This window comes from Fulmarus glacialis, unplaced genomic scaffold (assembly GCF_000690835.1).
Source record: "Fulmarus glacialis isolate BGI_N327 unplaced genomic scaffold, ASM69083v1 scaffold19299, whole genome shotgun sequence".
In the NCBI taxonomy this organism is placed as follows: domain Eukaryota; kingdom Metazoa; phylum Chordata; class Aves; order Procellariiformes; family Procellariidae; genus Fulmarus; species Fulmarus glacialis.
Genome location: NW_009234102.1, coordinates 1 through 16,119, shown reverse-complemented (window position 1 = coordinate 16,119; position 16,119 = coordinate 1). Strand labels below are relative to the sequence as shown.

Genomic DNA, 16,119 nt, shown 5'->3' with positions numbered 1-16,119 from the left:
CCTCTTCGGGGGGACGCGCCGCCGGGCTGGATACATAAACCCCGTCGTTCCTCCACCGCCTGGCTGCACGCGATGGCCGGCGCCCGGGGACGAGCCTGTGTGGGTTGGTGCTGGGCTCGAGGGAAGGGCTATGGCCAGGCCTGGGAGTTAGCACCTCATGCAGCCTCACATCCTCTCTGTCCTTCATACCTCCAGGTTTCAAGCGGTGGCTGTCCTCGCCTGTCCCGGCTCCTCGTGTCTGCGTGGTGGGCATCGGGCCTGCGGGCTTTTACACTGCTCAGCACATCCTCAAGGTACCGGGGTGGTATTTGGCCGTGGGTGAGGGCAGGGACCTGCCTGCTGAGGGAGGCATCTCCATGCTGCCTGGCTCTAAGAGGGTTGGGGAGTGGTTTTGTGGGCTCCTGGCCCTGCTCCAGTCAGGTCTGTGGTGTTGGGAGGCTGCTTGGGGCAGCCCAGAGCCCAGACCCCACAGAGTCCTCCTGGCCCCCTTCGCCTGGGGTGGGCACCACTGTCCCTGCCTTGCCCCTGGGCCATCCAGGCTGGACCCAGGGTTGCTGCGAGTTCAGCCCAAGTGATTTTTCTAGAATCAAATAAGCAGCAGAGATCTGCCTTGCTCGGAGCTGTTGTCACCCAATGGGGGTGACATTAACTGTGCGTTAAAGGGAACGCAGATGACCTGCTCTCCTGCCTCCTTCTCCCCCAGTTGAACTGGACACACTGGTGATCCTTTGCCTGGTGTCTGTAAACGTTAGTGCTTTGGATGGTCACATCTCTGTTGGGAAATGAGACCCGAGCACAGAACTGGGCTACTGGCATGACCAGAGATGCAGCCGCTTAACCCTGTCATTAAACCATGCTGTGTTGTCTCCAATACGTGTCGGAAAATCACTGTTACTAAGCCTCAGGGACAAATTTCAGGGCTGCTTAATCTCTGGGAAGAGACTGACTCAAAATACAAGATAACAAAAGCCTTACAGCAAAACATCTGTCTAAAGCTCTGACCCTGAGGTGACTCAGCTCAGGAGAATCTCAGGGCATGGGCACCTCTGCCAGGGGCTGGCAGATGGCCCAGCAGGTCCACCAGCACCCAGGGTGCTGTGCTGGGTGCTTCCCAGCCAGTGTGGGGTCCCTTTTGTCAGCCCCTGGGTACTGGATAGCCACCAGGTTAGTGTGGAAGAGGGGCTGTGGGGTGGGTAGGAGGATGGAGCCCCCCATGAGATGTACTTTATAATGGTTTGGGTCACGTTGTCTGCTACACCTTGCGATCTGAGCTGGCAGTAACAGGTACAGAATCATCCTGTGCATGGAAGAGCCTGGAAGAGGCTGTTTCTGACTTTGGGATCTTAGTGCAACCCTCCCTCCTGCCCTGTATTTCCCCCAGCAGTAGGGGAGCGATGCGTGTCCCTCCTGTGCTGCTGGGCTCACATGGCCTTTCTGTCCTCATCCCTTAACTGTGACTTCCTTCTCCTGCAGCACCATGGCGGGGCCCGAGTGGACATCTATGAGAAGCTGCCTGTTCCCTTCGGGCTTGTCCGTTTTGGGGTGGCCCCAGACCACCCCGAAGTGAAGGTTAGTGCTGGCTCGGCCCCTCACCCTTGCAGTTGAACACGGTGATGGTAGTGGGTGCAGGCCAGGCAGTCGCTGTCCTTCGTGGTGCCTCAAGGCTTGCTGAGGTATGGAGTTGTCACACTGGAGAGATCCAAATCTCCTTGTCCGTGCCGAGACCCAGCAAGACCACGGCCAGGTGATACGGGCATCTGGCATTAGGGCTCTGGACAGCAGGTCAAAAACAGGGGCTTGTTGACAGGAAGTGCTGTTCCTGGTGCTGGTCAGCCTGGCCTAGAGCAAGACCAAGGAGCACACATGGGTTTCTTTGTACCAGGAAACTTCACGCTGGCAGAATCTTGCCCGCTCGCTGCAGTTGCTGTTTGCCTCTGCTCAGTCCGTACCCGTTCTGAGTGCCTGGCAACACACGTATCTGCTATTAGGGGTGATGGAGTTGGGCTGTAAGTGCACACCTGGGCAAGGAGAAGTTAAACCAAGGAGCTCTTTGAAATCAACCTTTTTCCTTTGCCTCGCAGTGGGCTTGAGTTGTACCCAGGGGTATCTGCTGTGTCTGAGCTGGAGTGGAGGTGGTTGCAGTAGTAGGACGCAGGAGATCCAAACACAGGAGATCCAGACACAGCAATATCTTGCAATGGTTTCCTCTAATCCCTGGAGATCATCAGACCAAAATGCTTGAATCCCTTTGAGCTGAGAGATGAGGCACGGACATAACGGATGTGGGTTTGGGGCAGCTTTCACAGTACCGTGGTATCTGTCCTGTTACCAGGCTGAGTCTGGCTGGAGCTGCAGGGGAAGAAGTGGTGGTTTTGCTGTGTAGCCCTGATCGCTCAGAAGGCTTTGGGCACCATCCTGCCCTGTGTCCTCTCTTGATGAAGTGGGTTTCAGGAAGGGTAGAGATGAGAGGCTAGTAGCGGGGGTCTGGCAGGCAGCACCCTCGATGGAAGGGGTTGTTTGGTGGGACTCCCTCGCAAGCCTCACCTTTGGGAAGTTTTCTCATACAGCGGGGTTTACTCAGAGGGGCTGAAGGTATTGAAAGGGTCCTGTCCTCCCCAGGCGGGTGCAAAAGAAAGATTTTCCATTCAACAAAGGGAAGAGTGCCAAGGCACAGCTGTGCTTATCTCCCTGTGAATTATCTGTGGCTGTTGTTATATAAGAGTCTCAGAATAACTGACTCAGAGAGGGGGAGAAGCATCTCAAGGCTGGGGGGGACGGGAACGGGGACCTCCTGTCAGCAGCAGACCTTGGCCCTGGCTGTGGCTTGGACGTAACTCCCTGGCACTTGTTTGATCTTGGCAGAATGTGATCAACGCCTTCACGCAGACAGCGCGCTCGGAGCGCTGCGCCTACTACGGAAACGTCACCGTGGGGAGGGACGTCACGGTGGCAGAGCTGCAGCAGGCTTACCACGCTGTGGTGCTGGTGGGTAGCATGCCTCAGAGCCCGGGCTGCCTTAGTTCCCCAGAAGTCGCGGGGAAGGTCTGCAGGGTTATTCCCCACTGGGATCTCGGGAAAAGGGTTTGGGTGAGGCATTTCTGGGTGCCTTATTACTGTGATAAACTCTCCCCAGCCTCGGGACAGCTCAGATGCTATGAGGCTTGTCCAAAGCCTTGCAGGGAGCATGTGCTAGAGCATGGCATCAAATGCGGGTCTCTGAAACCCCGCTGCAAGGGGCAGCAGTTGAGGAACCTCTTTCCTGTGATTCCCAATACCTGTTTCAGCCTGACATGGATTTGTCCCTCCTGTTCAGTCCTCAGCTTGGCATGCTCGACCTTGGCCCAAGGAGGTCAAGTTTGGCTTCGCAGCTCAGGGGGATGGGGTGGATGTAGCCCCTATGCTGAGGCTGCGTTTAGCCCCTCCGTTGAGCATCCTGGCCAGGGTTGGCAGCCATGCAGGGTCCCTGACAGCAGCTGGAAGGGGAGATTTGTGTTTTGGTATCAAGCCCTGCACACAGTGACATCTCTGACCGTGTCTGTTCCCTCCTCAGAGTTACGGTGCTGAAGGTAACCGGGTCCTGGGGATCCCAGGGGAGAACCTCTCCGGTGTTTATTCGGCCCGAGCGTTCGTGGGCTGGTACAACGGGCTGCCCGAGAACCAGGATGTGAGTACAGCAGTGTGTTTCCCTGCCCTTCCTCCCTGTCCTGCACCCAAACGTAGGCATTCAGCTCCAGATTAAGTCCTGAAAGGCCCGCAATTGGAAAAGATTAGCAGGCACCACATTAAATCCTTCTTAGATGGTAGAAATGTGAGCAATTTGCACATCAGTGAGAATGGATTAGCTGAATCTGTAGGTTGGCAGCACGTTTAGACCGGGCCAGATGGGAACCTGGTGGGGGTGATGCTCTGCTTTGGCCTGAGGAGATTTTTTGGCCAAAACGGCTCCTGCTCCCAGAGATGCCATCGCAGAAAAAGGGGGAGAGGGATCAGCTGGGGTGCCCAGAGCGGCTGTGTTGCTGTGTCTGCTTGGCAAGAAAGCTGGTGTGAAGTTTCCCCATCTGTATCACCTCTTTTTGGGGAAAAGAGGGTTGGAAGGGAATTTGGGTGGTGGGAGCGGGTTTGAGGGGGCGCGCATCATGACGGCCAGGTGGATTCACTCATGGCTGGGTCTTCCTCTCCCCACAGCTGAAGCCTGACCTGAGCGGCGAGACAGCGCTGATTCTGGGTCACGGCAATGTGGCGCTGGATATTGCCCGGATCCTCCTGTCCCCGCTGGATCTCCTCAGGGTGAGTCACAGGGGTGCCCCACACTGTGAAGGCAGCCTGGGGCCCAAATTCTCTCCTTGCTGGGTGGGTGCTGGTTCCCACCCATCTCAGCAAAACCCCAGACTCTCCTGTCTTTGGGCACTTTCACCAAGGAAGCCTGTTGCTCCTTGGGTGCACCTATGGGTTCACAGTCCATAAGGTGTGATCCAAGGCTAAGGCCGTGCCTTGGGTAACGTTGCAGAGCTCTCTGGATTGCTCTGCTCGTACCTAAAAGATTGGCAATTGACCTTTATCCCTTCCTTTCCTATGAGAAACAAAGGAGGAGCTTCTCAGTCTTTTCCACCACCTAACTAGAAGCTTTTCCTGTTGGGATTTTTTTTTCTGCTGTAGCTGAGGGCAGCAGCCTGGTTCCTGTTGGTAGCACTGGGCATACTGGTGGCTGGTCCAAGCTCGTGGACCTCTCTTCCCGCTGCCGTGCTCCCCTATAGACAGCTGGGAGCTGGTGTGCACCAGCTGTTCCATAGAGCTGCTGCCCCAGATGTTGGCAGCAAAGGCTTTTCCTCCTGGAGAAATACCACGAGGTTCATTACAGCTGTGCAACAACTTCCTGTATTAATATCTAAATTAAATAACAAAAAAAAATCTTGGAGGCACTGCCGACCAGTGGCTAAACCCAGCTGTGGGAGCAGTGCTGTGAAGGACACGGCACTGGAAATGAGTGCCAGAGTGTGCAGGCAGTTTCCTGTTAAGAATATTGGTCTGGAATGGTTTATCCTGGTTACCTGGTGTCCCTGCCATTGTATCTTCTCTGGAAAGGATGATCTTGTGATCTAGATACATGCACATGACTGAAACAGCATAGGGTTGCTGCAAGATGCCAACCATTGGTCGAGCCCTGGCGATGCTTGTGTTTGTGCTTGGAGCTGCCTGGGGCGGGCAGGCAGTGATTTGAGCTGTTGTTTGCAGTGGGTTTCACCCAAATGCCTGTATGTCCTGAGCTGGGAAGTCACCCAGCATCTGCAGGCACCCCAAAACTGAGATCACTGGAAGGCTTTGCTCTGTTAGCCCCAAGGTTAACCTGCCTTGGGTGGATCCCCTGAGGCAATCTCATGGGGTGCTGGCTTATTACCACTAGTGTGTTATTGCCGTGGAAAGTACATTCAATGATGAGGGACCAGCTGTGCAAATAGCTCTGTGCAAAGGGAGATGACTTGTTTTCCATTCTTGCCCAGGCTCTCTGCATGCACAGCCTGCTTTTCTCCTGATTTTTCATCTTCAGAAGCTGTGCCTTCCCCCCTGCTCCCTCCAGATCTGCCCTCGTCCCACTGTCCTGTCTCTCTCTTGCAGAAGACAGACATCACTGATGGCTCCCTGGCAGCTCTTGCCTGCAGCAAAGTGAAGCGCGTCTGGCTGGTTGGGAGGAGGGGACCTCTCCAAGTTGCTTTCACTATCAAGGTAAGGCTGGGGGTGTTGGAGTGCAGCCATGTTTCCCAGCTTTGAGCCCCAGGCTGCCCGTCCCTGGTGGGGAGAGGTGGTCTAGGGATGGGTGGGGAACCAGGCGTCCTTCCTGCACCCATTTGCTGCCGCCTAACCTGGACTGCTAGGGGAAGACAGCATGGGGCTGTTGGACAACCTCTCTGCACTGGAGGTAACATCTTCCTGCCTGCAATTCCCAGGAGCTGCGGGAGATGATAAACCTGCCTGGTGCCAGACCTGTTCTGAACCCTGCTGACTTCACAGGCCTCGAAAATGCTATTAAAGGTGAGGGAAATGCACAATGCTCCTCCAGCCAGGGGCTCACCTTGTCAGGCGAGTGTCCAGGAGTGATCTGGAGATGCTCAGAACGTGCATCAGAGAAACTCTTTGCCCTGTGCTTAATGCACGGTGTGTGAAAGCCAGGTGACCATGATGTGGCTCGTCCTTGGAGTGCTAGGAGGCCACAAAGACAAGGGAACAGCCTGTTTCTTTCTTTGTGCAGCCACTTTGCTGCTTGGGAGTGGTGCTTACTCTCCGAGTGATGAGGGCAGGAGATTCGGGAGGGCTGGGGGAACCCTGCAGGAGAGATCCCAAGGCTGTTGATTTAAGAGCTTCCTGCAGAGCTAAAAAGAAAACACTGAGTTCAAGGGTGTCCCGAGACTTGCTCTTCTCCACAGGCTGCTGCCTCTGAGCACCAGCAAGATATCAAAATTGCAGGCTTTGATTTGTGTGTCCCACTGGCCCAAGCCTCAGGAGCTCCCCTGAGCTCCTCTGAGCTCCGCCTCCTCTTTGACTTTTAGTTTGTCATCTCAAAGGTGTCAGACTCGCATGACAAACTCCAAATGGACACTCACATACAACTGAAACTGCCTTGACATGACCTCGGCTCTGTGCCATGTCCTGAGGGGCTTTTGCTGAGGTTCCTGACCTGAAGCTCTTTCTTTCTTCCTAGATGCCCCCAGGCCCAGGAAGCGACTGACTGAGCTGATGATTAAAACAGCCCTAGAGAAGCCTGGGGAGAAGGCAATGGAGGTGCAGGCAGTGGTGGCGCAGGCAGCAGTCCCCCGGGAGTGGGGCCTGAAGTTCCAGCGCAGCCCCCAGGAGGTGCTGCCGACCACTGATGGGAGGCGGGCAAGGGGCGTCCGCATGGCCCTGACCCGCCTGGAGGTATGGGCTCGTGGCGGGGCTGGTATGGCCCTAGCAGGGCTGCAGGGATGGAGCAGGACGCTGCTGCATCCCTGCAGCCCTTGGGAATCTCTCCAAAGACAGCTTTGGTGGGAGTGGCCACTGGCAGGCTTTCAGGGAAGCTGGTACTGCCGACAAGCCTTGCCCCATCTAAAGGGAGCTCTTTCTACGCTGCTATTGCTGCAGAAAGGCCTTTAGCAAATACCCAGGGATCAAGGATGCCAAAGGGGACCAGAGGAGGCTGCTGCTCTGCATCTGGTGACTGTCTGGTGGTCAGCAGCCTTTTCCTCCCTCTCAGGGCTCAGGTGACTCCGCCAAAGCCATTCCCACTGGAGACGTGGAGGAGCTGGAGTGCGGGCTAGTGCTCTCTACCGGAGCCTGCCCCTGGACCCAGCGGTACCCTTTGACACCCGGCGCGGCATTATCCCCAACAGCTCGGGCAGAGTGGAGGGTGTCCCAGGTCTGTATCCACAGAGGGATGCGTGAGACGCGTCGAGCGCAGCTGGTGGGTTGGGGGCTTTGAGGTGGGAAGCTCCGTTCACCAAGGGCACTGATACAAGGCGGTCGCACACCTCAGTCGGAGAGTGGAAACTGAAGAAACGAGCTGCGTCTGTCAGGCGTTAAGACCTGGCCCATCTCCAGCTCATGTTAGGGGTGTCTGGTTTTGCAGAAAACAGTGATGAAAGTTACGGTGCTTTCACTAGGCCTTGGAGTCTGTTACTAAAGTGATACAGCCCATACAGCTGCTTAGTGCTGGTCTGCAGTTACACAAATTGCTGTGACAGCACCATTGAAGGGCCGCAATCTGTCCCCACCACAGGGGTGGATTCTTCCACTGCCTGCAGCTTGTTGTGACACCCAGGAACAGGGCAAGGACTTGCAGCCAGGAGGGTCCACAACCACATGCTGGACTGAGCCTGGCTGCTTTGTGTTCCCATGCAGGTCTGTATTGCAGCGGATGGGTGAAGAGGGGACCCACGGGCGTAATCATCACCACCATGAACGACAGCTTTGACACTGCCCAGTCTGTGCTGGAGGATCTCCAGGCGGGTATACTGGACATGTCCGCCTCCAGAGAAAGCTTTGGGGCCGTGGAGAGCATCCTGCGCAGCCGAGGTCAGTGGTGGGGGTGTAAGCTGGTATAGCAGTGAACATGAAGATACAATGCAGCCAAACTCCTGGATCGGGGTATCCTGGGGCAGTGAGTCCTGCGAGCCATTTTTAGGAGCAGAATCCGAACCAAGGAAATGTGTCCTGCTGCCATTTCATTGCTCCAAAGCCCAGGGGGAGCGGGACTTAAATTCCTTCAAACTCGGTGTCATTGCTAAGGTTAATGACTTTCTGGGAAGGACTGTTAAAAGCAGCATGGACCTTGGGTAAAATGTTGCTGTCAGCTGCCTAGACAGCGAGCTATTGCTCTTGAGTGGTTTTCCTAGCAATCCTTCCAGGCAAGTTGGGGGAAAGATTAAAATGCCCAGGAGAGTAATTTGCTGTTGCTGTATTTAAAGGTATTCAAAGTGTGTGTGTTTTGCCTCTTAACTGTCTGAGGTTTAACAGTGAACTGGAAGTGTTTTGTCCCCTAAGGTGGTGTCGTGCTCACCGTTGTTACGGCTTGCAAAGGTCTGACTGATGCGAGTCGACTGGAACCTGCCATCCCTCTCCTCATGGTATTAGAAATTATTATTCCTTTGTGAGGCTGAAGTCTGACGCCGTGTCGGAAAAGGGGAGGGTCTGCTTGCACACCAGGTCCCTGTTAATGGGAAGGTAAGGCTGAACTCGTTTTTACTTGGTTAACTTCTCCCTCCCATCTCTCATTGTCACCCCAGGGGTCCGTCCTGTTTCCTTCTCGGACTGGGAGAAGATAGATGCTGCTGAAGTGGCAAGAGGCAAAGCTGCTGGCAAACCCCGGGAGAAGATAGTGGATCCTCAGGAGATGCTGCAGTTGATCGGTCACTAATGCAGCAGCAGCAATGGGAATGTGGCACTGGTCCAGCCAGTACTGTCCTGGGGCAATGCCAGTGGGTTACGGGCAGGGTCTGGGAGCACAGGGCTTGTACCCGAGACTAGTGGCCGCTCTGGGGAGGTGTGTGACTCTTGAGCCTTTCTAGTAACTATGAACTCTGGGTTCCTAAAGTGAGTGTTTCAAAACATCTGAGGCTGCTGGCTGGCCCTGCATCTCTGCAGCCGGCTGCTCCCCCTAGGGCAATTCTTGTCATTCGGGTCCTTCGAGCATTAAAAAATTGGCTGGTGCAGGAGAGGGGAGATGTGCACCTGGCAGGAGTCCTGGCCAGGCACTTTCCCCATGGCAAGTCGCATAGAGAAACTTCCTTGTGTCTTGCTGTCTCCCCTTCAAGCCTCAAGCCAAATGGCTTCGTTGCCTTGTCATTCGTGCCCGAGCAGGCTTCTTTTAATAATAATTGTTTTTTAAATAAACCCTTCCAGGACAGCCAAATTGGACGTGCCGCTTGAGTCTGGCTTCTTTGTCTGTGACTGCCTTAATCTTGGAGCAGCTAGCTGAGCGCCATGTCTCCTGCAACATGTCCCAAGGCAAGGCATCTCCTCTTGTGCAGGGAGGGACCGTTTGCTCTCCACTTGTTGTGAGCTCTAAACAAACAGACAAGGGCATTAATTTGCTTTCTGCCTCCCACAGTTAAGCCCCAGCAGAGCCTGGGTCCTAGCTCTTGGGGTGTATTGGGCTAACAAGTGTGTAATTGCCTTGTTCCAGATCATAAGGGATCCTGTGTTCCTTGGTACCTGTCAGCGCTGACTGGGACAAGCAATATCTTGAGCCCTTTCACTTCATTCACTGGTGGGGTTTTTTTTGGCCTGTGTGTTTTGAAGCTTATTAAATGCTTCTCTTAGCCCGAATTGACTACGGTGACAGTGTCAGGTTTTAAGCTAGATTACAAGCTGTGAGCCATAATCTCCTCTTTATCCGTGGTGCAGGGGCCGCTTCAGCGTGGCCCCCTCCCCTGGCTGTCCTGCCACCCACGCTGTCCCTGACCCCCCACACTCCCCGCGGGAGCCCTGCAGGATTGCAACCATTCCTCTCTGACCTGTGTAAACGGTGACAATGGCAGTTGCTGGTGACTGTGTGTTAGAAACAAATTAGGCTCCATGATGGAGGCAGAGGGTAGATCGAGCCAGGGCAGCTGGTGAGGGTTTGTTTCAGGTCCATTCTCAACCTCCATCTCTGCTGAGCCCTCTCCCATGGTAGAGGGCCTGCCCACCGGGCACTGTACTCCCACCTCATCTCTGGTCCAACTTTAGGGAAGGAAGATCTTTGGCTTCTCTCTTTTTTGCTTTTTCCCCCCTTCCTTTTCTATTTAAATCTCATTTGCAAGCTCATTAAGAAACTCAGGAAATGTGATACTGGGAGCTCGTACGCAAACGAGCGATAAAGCTTTTGTCGAACAGCTGTGTGATGTGGCTCTCGTTACGTCTTGCAGCTGATGCAGTCCTAATGCTCAACTCTTGAGCGGGAGATTACATCAGCTCTGGGTTTGGAGGCGAATAAGTGCTTTGGAAATGGGGGTGTGGAGGCGAGGGCGTTGCGCTCAGGGCGGGGAGCAGCCGTTTCGGTAGATAGCCCAGCCAGAAACGTGATGGTGAAAGGGTTGTTGTGGCTGCATCAAATCTGCAGGTATCGGGAAGACATGAGCTGGCTCTTCCCTGGGGTTTTCTTCCACATGGCCTTGAATGTTGATGTCAGGGTGCTTTTGTAGCCATGATACAGGCCACCATGCTTGCGCTGAGCATGGCAAACGGCTGTTCCCAAACTGGTGATGCTTCAGAGTAGTTTTTGGGCTGTGACAACAGATTAAAGGGAGCGTCTTTGCTGAGCCCAGTGTCCTTACTCAACCCAGAACTTGGCCAAGGCCCTGGGGTTAATGCCGGGCTGTGGGAAAGCCATGGGATAATCAAGGTCAGAGAAGGGCAGTGATGGAGGACTGAGCCTCATGGGCAGAGGAAGGATCATTACGATTATGTACCTCCAGCTCCTCCTTCCTCTGCTGCGTGCATCCCCAAGCCCCAGCTGGGTGTCCTGCTGCCTCCTGCCTCCCCATCACTGTTGGTGCTCTCCATCCTTCTCTCTGGGGAGTGGGATGCGTCAGGCTTCCCCGTGAAGGTCCTTATCCTTGGTTGCCGTGTCGTTAGGTGGCGCTGGGAGGCTGGTAATGGGGAGCAGAGAGGGGCTGAGCGGGGATGGAGGGGTGACCCAGCACCCCCGGGGTCTGGCTGCCCACAAAGCTCCTTGTAGACTCCTGTTCATGTTTGGGTGCTGCTTTTAGGCACCATTAACCTTGTGGGTGTTTGCTCCAGATATGTCCCCCCATGGTGGTCTGAGGGGCAAGAGGACAGCCTCGCTGGGCAGCCACCTCCTTGCTCTCCACTCTCCCAAGCAGCCGGAAGAGCAGCTCCAAAGCCATTTTCTGCAGTGGGTAAGGAGCTGGGAAGGTGATGCTGTGAGTGACACCCGTCTGCTGTTGGGAGGAGGCCTGAAAAGCTGAAGTCGTTGCTGCCAACTCTTAATGTGGACTTCCCTGCTCCGATGAGTTACGGCTCAGCTTAGCTTTAATGAGACTGCACAAAGCTGGTGGAGATCAGCATCTTGTGAGGAATGGCCTCAAGACCGGCCAGGCAAGGCTGCACGGTTCCCTTCCTGCAGCTCCTCACACCACACTTTCCTTGGTGTCTTGTGTGCTGCTCTGAAAGGCAGCCAGGCTGAGTACGGAGCAGAAAGAGCCCATCACAGTGTGAAGTGATTGCACAGTAAGTGCTGTTCAGTTGGGTCTTTGCAACCTCCCGCTGCTGCTTTGCGCTGCTCTGCCTCAGTTTCCCTGGTCTGCAGCGCTGTGCAGGCTAACTCTGCTCTGCCCTCGGGCTCCGGCCTTGCATGGGCTGCTGGGCAGCTTGGAGTAATCCAGGGAAGAAACAGGTCTGAGACACCCCAGAAGCACCTGTTGATGCTGCATTTTGCAATTACACCCGGGAGACAAGTGCAGAGTCTCTCGCTGGCTTTGCTAATAGGCTGCTTGCTAACTTGGCCTTTTCAAATGAGCATTTAGAGGCCGTGAAGTGGGAGGTTACCTGTGCTCTGGAATAAGGGAAAAACCAGCTTGAGTCAGGTCTCTGGCCCAGCAGTGAAGAGCTCTGCTGCCATTTAAAAGCCAGCTCATGCGACCAGAAAAACTGTTGAAAAAGCTTTTCAGCAGAGTGGCTAATACATAATTTTCCAGCACCAGCACCAGAGTTTGCATGGCCGCAGAGGCAGTGTCCGGCTTTACAGTGTCCCCGGCCCCTCGCTGCATGAATCACTGAATTGCGGCATCCGCTGCCGGGAGCCTGGGCGAGTCCATCTGTGCTGGGCCTTCGCTGGGAACAGATGGCTCTGGAGAGTGCTGACTTCAGCGCTTTGGCTGAGCACAAGCGTCAGCCCCTGTGCGTACCCTCCCCTTGCCGTTGGTCTCCCGGGCACATCTGCTTGTGCCTCGTGTGCTCCTCTTCTCTCCCGATCCAGGCCCAGGCAGGGATGGCGAACACTTTGGGATCAGGGTACCAACTTCAGGGGTCACTGGAGTGGGTTGCCAGCCCCACTGCACCCAGGGAATAACTTCCCTCCTGGCACAACATCACCCCAAAGGACCCCAAGGGCATCCTTGGCTCCAGACCCACCAAAGGCTTGGTGGTTTCCACTCCTGACCTTAGAGACCCAAACCTCCTGGGACTCTGTACTCCCCAAAATATTGCCCGTAGCCAGAGGGCTGTGCTGGGGCAGGCAGCAGTGCCCCCGGGTCCCTGCAGTGGTGGTCACTCACCCTCTCTGGGTGAGTTGCTCTGGAAATCGGGGCTGTGTGAGCCCATTTCCTGAGGCCGGGAGGGGAGCAGAGGCAAAGGAGATGTAAACTCCCAGCAGCTGCTTCAAGGAGCTATTTAGGGACACGACAGCGGCAAGTGAAGTTGTTATGAGGGCGAGGGCTGGTTACGCCCCAGAAAGAAGCGATTTCCTCGCTTCCTGGGAAATTTCCATTTCCAACTTGCTGACTTTGGCTGTCTCATCCCCAACCTCTGGGGCAGCCCTGCAAGCACACTCCACCCCGGGAAAAGGAATTAATCCCTGCAGGGATGAAACCATCCCTATTTATTTTAGCTCCCTTAATTACTGTGAGGGTAGGACACGGTGGCAGCAGAGTGGCGCTGTGCTGGATCTGTGCCATGCACTGTGCACAGCACCATCCCCGTGGCCTCTCTCCCACCTTTCTCCTGCTCTGCTTTCTGCCTCGATTGCTTTTGTGGCTGCCAGGATTCACGATACCAGCCAGCTCAGTGTGGTTATTTAGGCACTGAAGCCCTGAATAGCTTTATGGGATGGAGAAGACAGGAGAGGTGGGGATGGTGCCTGGGGGGTGGCCCCAGGAGCCTCCGTGGGAAGGCAGCACGGGAGAAAGGTGATCTTGATCCACATTTGCTTCTTAAATGAGACCCAGAGGGACAGGGTGAGGTGGGTGCCCAGGTATAGGAGCGGCTGGGCTCAGACCTTCTTAATTTTTGGCCAGACTTCTGTGGAAGGGGAGTTGGCAGCTGACAGGCAGGTCTGGGATGGGTGCAGGACTGGGATGGGTGTAGGATCAGGACGGGTGCGGGTCTGGAATGGGTGCAGGACCGGGGCTAAATCTCTGGCCTGTGTCACAAGTGTCACCTGCAAGACTCAGCTCTGGCAGAGAGACCAGTGGGCATGGTGCTGTGTTTGCCCTGTGTGATGTTGGATGCCATTAGCAGGATGCAGGCACCCATGGGGACAGACCAAGTGAGCTGTCTCACCCAGCTGCCACCCTGCCCTTCTGGGGCCAGCTCTGGCTTTGTGCTGGCAGTGCACAGACCTGGGACCTCTCCTTCCCAAAGTCCTGGTTTAGGATGCACTCAGGTTAAAAACTTTTGGCCAAGTTTCTCCTACAAATAGGAGGCTGATGGTAGGGGCTTGCCCTGCAGAACTGGAAATATTAAAGACACGGGCCTGAGCTGTGCAATGTTGCCTTGGCTGTGGGTGTGCCTCAGGGGTGGATGCTGTGGGTAGGGGTGTGGGTTTATGCTGGGAGCTGATGGACTCCCATTGACTCTGCAGGGCTGGGGGGACTAGAATGGAGGGGGCTGGAGTAGGATGTGCTGTGCGGGGATTTACCCCAGCTTGGGATGTGAGATGCCAGTGGGATTGCGATGGGGTGCAAGGAGCCTGCATGGAGCCCAAGGCACTTCTCTGACACGGGTGTTGGCGTGGATGAGTTAGTGCAAAGCTGGACTAACAGTGGCCTCCCACCGTGATCCTCCCGCGTCCCCCTCGCACCCCCAGCCTGGCCACCAGTGGGCTCTTCCCTGCAGGAGGTGGCTGCACACCAGGAGCTGTCAGAACGCAGCGCCTTGCATTTATCAACCTGCTTTCAGAGCTTCCTGCGAGAAAAGACGCCAGGGAAAGGTAACAAAGCGATGGAGAAGCCGACTGAGTTCCCTCTTGTTGGGGCCGCGCTGTGGGTAAGGGACCTGCTGGGATGCTGAGGGTCCTGTGCCAGGGTAACACTGCAGTGGTGTGAAGGAGGAGTCTGAAGGAGGGAGGAAGGCAGCTTCGTGCCTGTGTTATCCCCACCCAGCCCAGAACGCTGGGCAAAGAGGGCACAGCATTCCCGGAGAGGGTAGCACCAAGGGGCTGGGGAAATGAGAGGTTTACAAGCAGGAGGAAAAGTCCAGCTGCACCTCACAGGGCTGTGGGCTTCATCCTGGGGTGCCGTTGGTGCTTCTGTTTCAACCTGGACCTTTGTAGATATCGGGGCACTTTTTTTGAATGTAAAAAGGACTTTTGTTATTTAAATGCACAAATAAGGTATTTTGATGATTGCAGAACAGCTCCCATAAGCTGCATCATGGCGTGGTGGCCCAGACCCAGCAGTGGGTTGGATTCGGGGAATCACTGCATTTTCCTCCAGAAAAAGGTTGTGGGTTGTTTTTTTTTTTGTTTTTTTTTTTTAAGACACTGAAGGACTTTATGGGAAAACTGAGAACCTGGAGGGCTTCAGCTCCTCTAAGTTCAAGGGGGTGGTTGGCTCTTCCTTTAGCTGGGTTTGACTCCTAAGGGAGAGGAGACGTGGCTGGGGCAGCCTGGCATGTGTGTCACCACTGGTTCTCACCCTCCGCTGCTTGTCCCTACTGCAGACACCCTCTGGCTGTGCCCAGCTGTGCGCCAGACCTGGGTCTGTCTCTGTCCCACGTGTGGGGTTTGGGCTGTGATGGGGCATAAACGTCACATGGGATTGAGGTGCTGGAGGGTCACAGGTGAGATGGGGGAGCTGGGTATTGCCCTGGGGGGTGTTGCTGTTGCCATCGTCATCCCGCCTGCATGCTGGCAGCTCTGCTGGGAAACATTTTCCCTGTGAAGCATTACTAGGGTTCAAACAGGTGTGAGCTGAGACCCCCCGATTGATCCAGCCCGGGAAGCAGCTGGTCTTGGGAGGGGTAAATGAGGCCCCTGAGCTGCCGGGGGAGGCACTAAGGGCACAGGAGCAGCTCAGAGGTTCTGTGCCAGCCCCGAGGGACTAGGTCCCCGGAAAGCCGGTCCCCCAGACCAGGGGGGCGGAAGGCAGTAGAAGGGGTTAAATGCAGCTGCTGCCACTTTAAATGTTAAAGCCGAAAGCCACCCTTTTGTTGTCCTGGGAAAAGGATTTGAGGCAGGAGGACCTGTTGCTAAATCTTAAATCTAACAGGAGACGGGCAGTGCGGCAAGATGCGGGCGGGGGTGGGCAGCCAGGGCTGCCTGAGGCTGGAGGAGTAGGATGTGGCCAGCAGGTAGCCAAGAGAGGGGTGTGAGGTCCCCGTCCCCCATTGCCCCAAACTCCCACACCAGCAGCATCGGAGATTTGGCTGAGCTCTCCTGCAGAGAGAGTGGCTAAAATGAAGCCCAGGAGGAAAATGCTTTTTCCCTTTCCTCCGTTTTTGGCATCTCTTGCAACCCCGCGGGTGGCTGGGCTGCCTCAGGGACAGGGACAGCGTGGGGAGATCCTGCGTCGGGCAGCTTGTGGATAACCGCAGGCAGCAGATTTTTTAGGCAGGTTTGAAACCTCTCTGGAAACAGCCTTTCAAGGCCCCAGCAGCCACAAGAATGCTGTTGCAGGAGGCGGCGGGGCCGGGCTGGGTAGCAGGCACCCG

The 16,119-nt window shown here is 55.4% G+C and overlaps 1 protein-coding gene across 1 annotated transcript; it reads left to right on the top strand.

Moving 5' to 3' along the window:
- Positions 1-195: 195 nt before the first annotated feature.
- FDXR (ferredoxin reductase) lies at positions 196-8,884 on the top strand (the record flags this gene model as incomplete). The annotated part of the gene is given in 12 exon segments (XM_009585552.1): positions 196-293; positions 1,474-1,569; positions 2,863-2,985; positions 3,551-3,664; positions 4,186-4,287; positions 5,614-5,721; positions 5,943-6,027; positions 6,695-6,909; positions 7,226-7,292; positions 7,295-7,387; positions 7,870-8,043; positions 8,754-8,884. Coding segments are annotated over 12 exon segments (1,406 nt in total), but the record flags the coding sequence as incomplete, so codon positions are not given.
- Between the last annotated feature and the right edge of the window lie 7,235 nt (positions 8,885-16,119).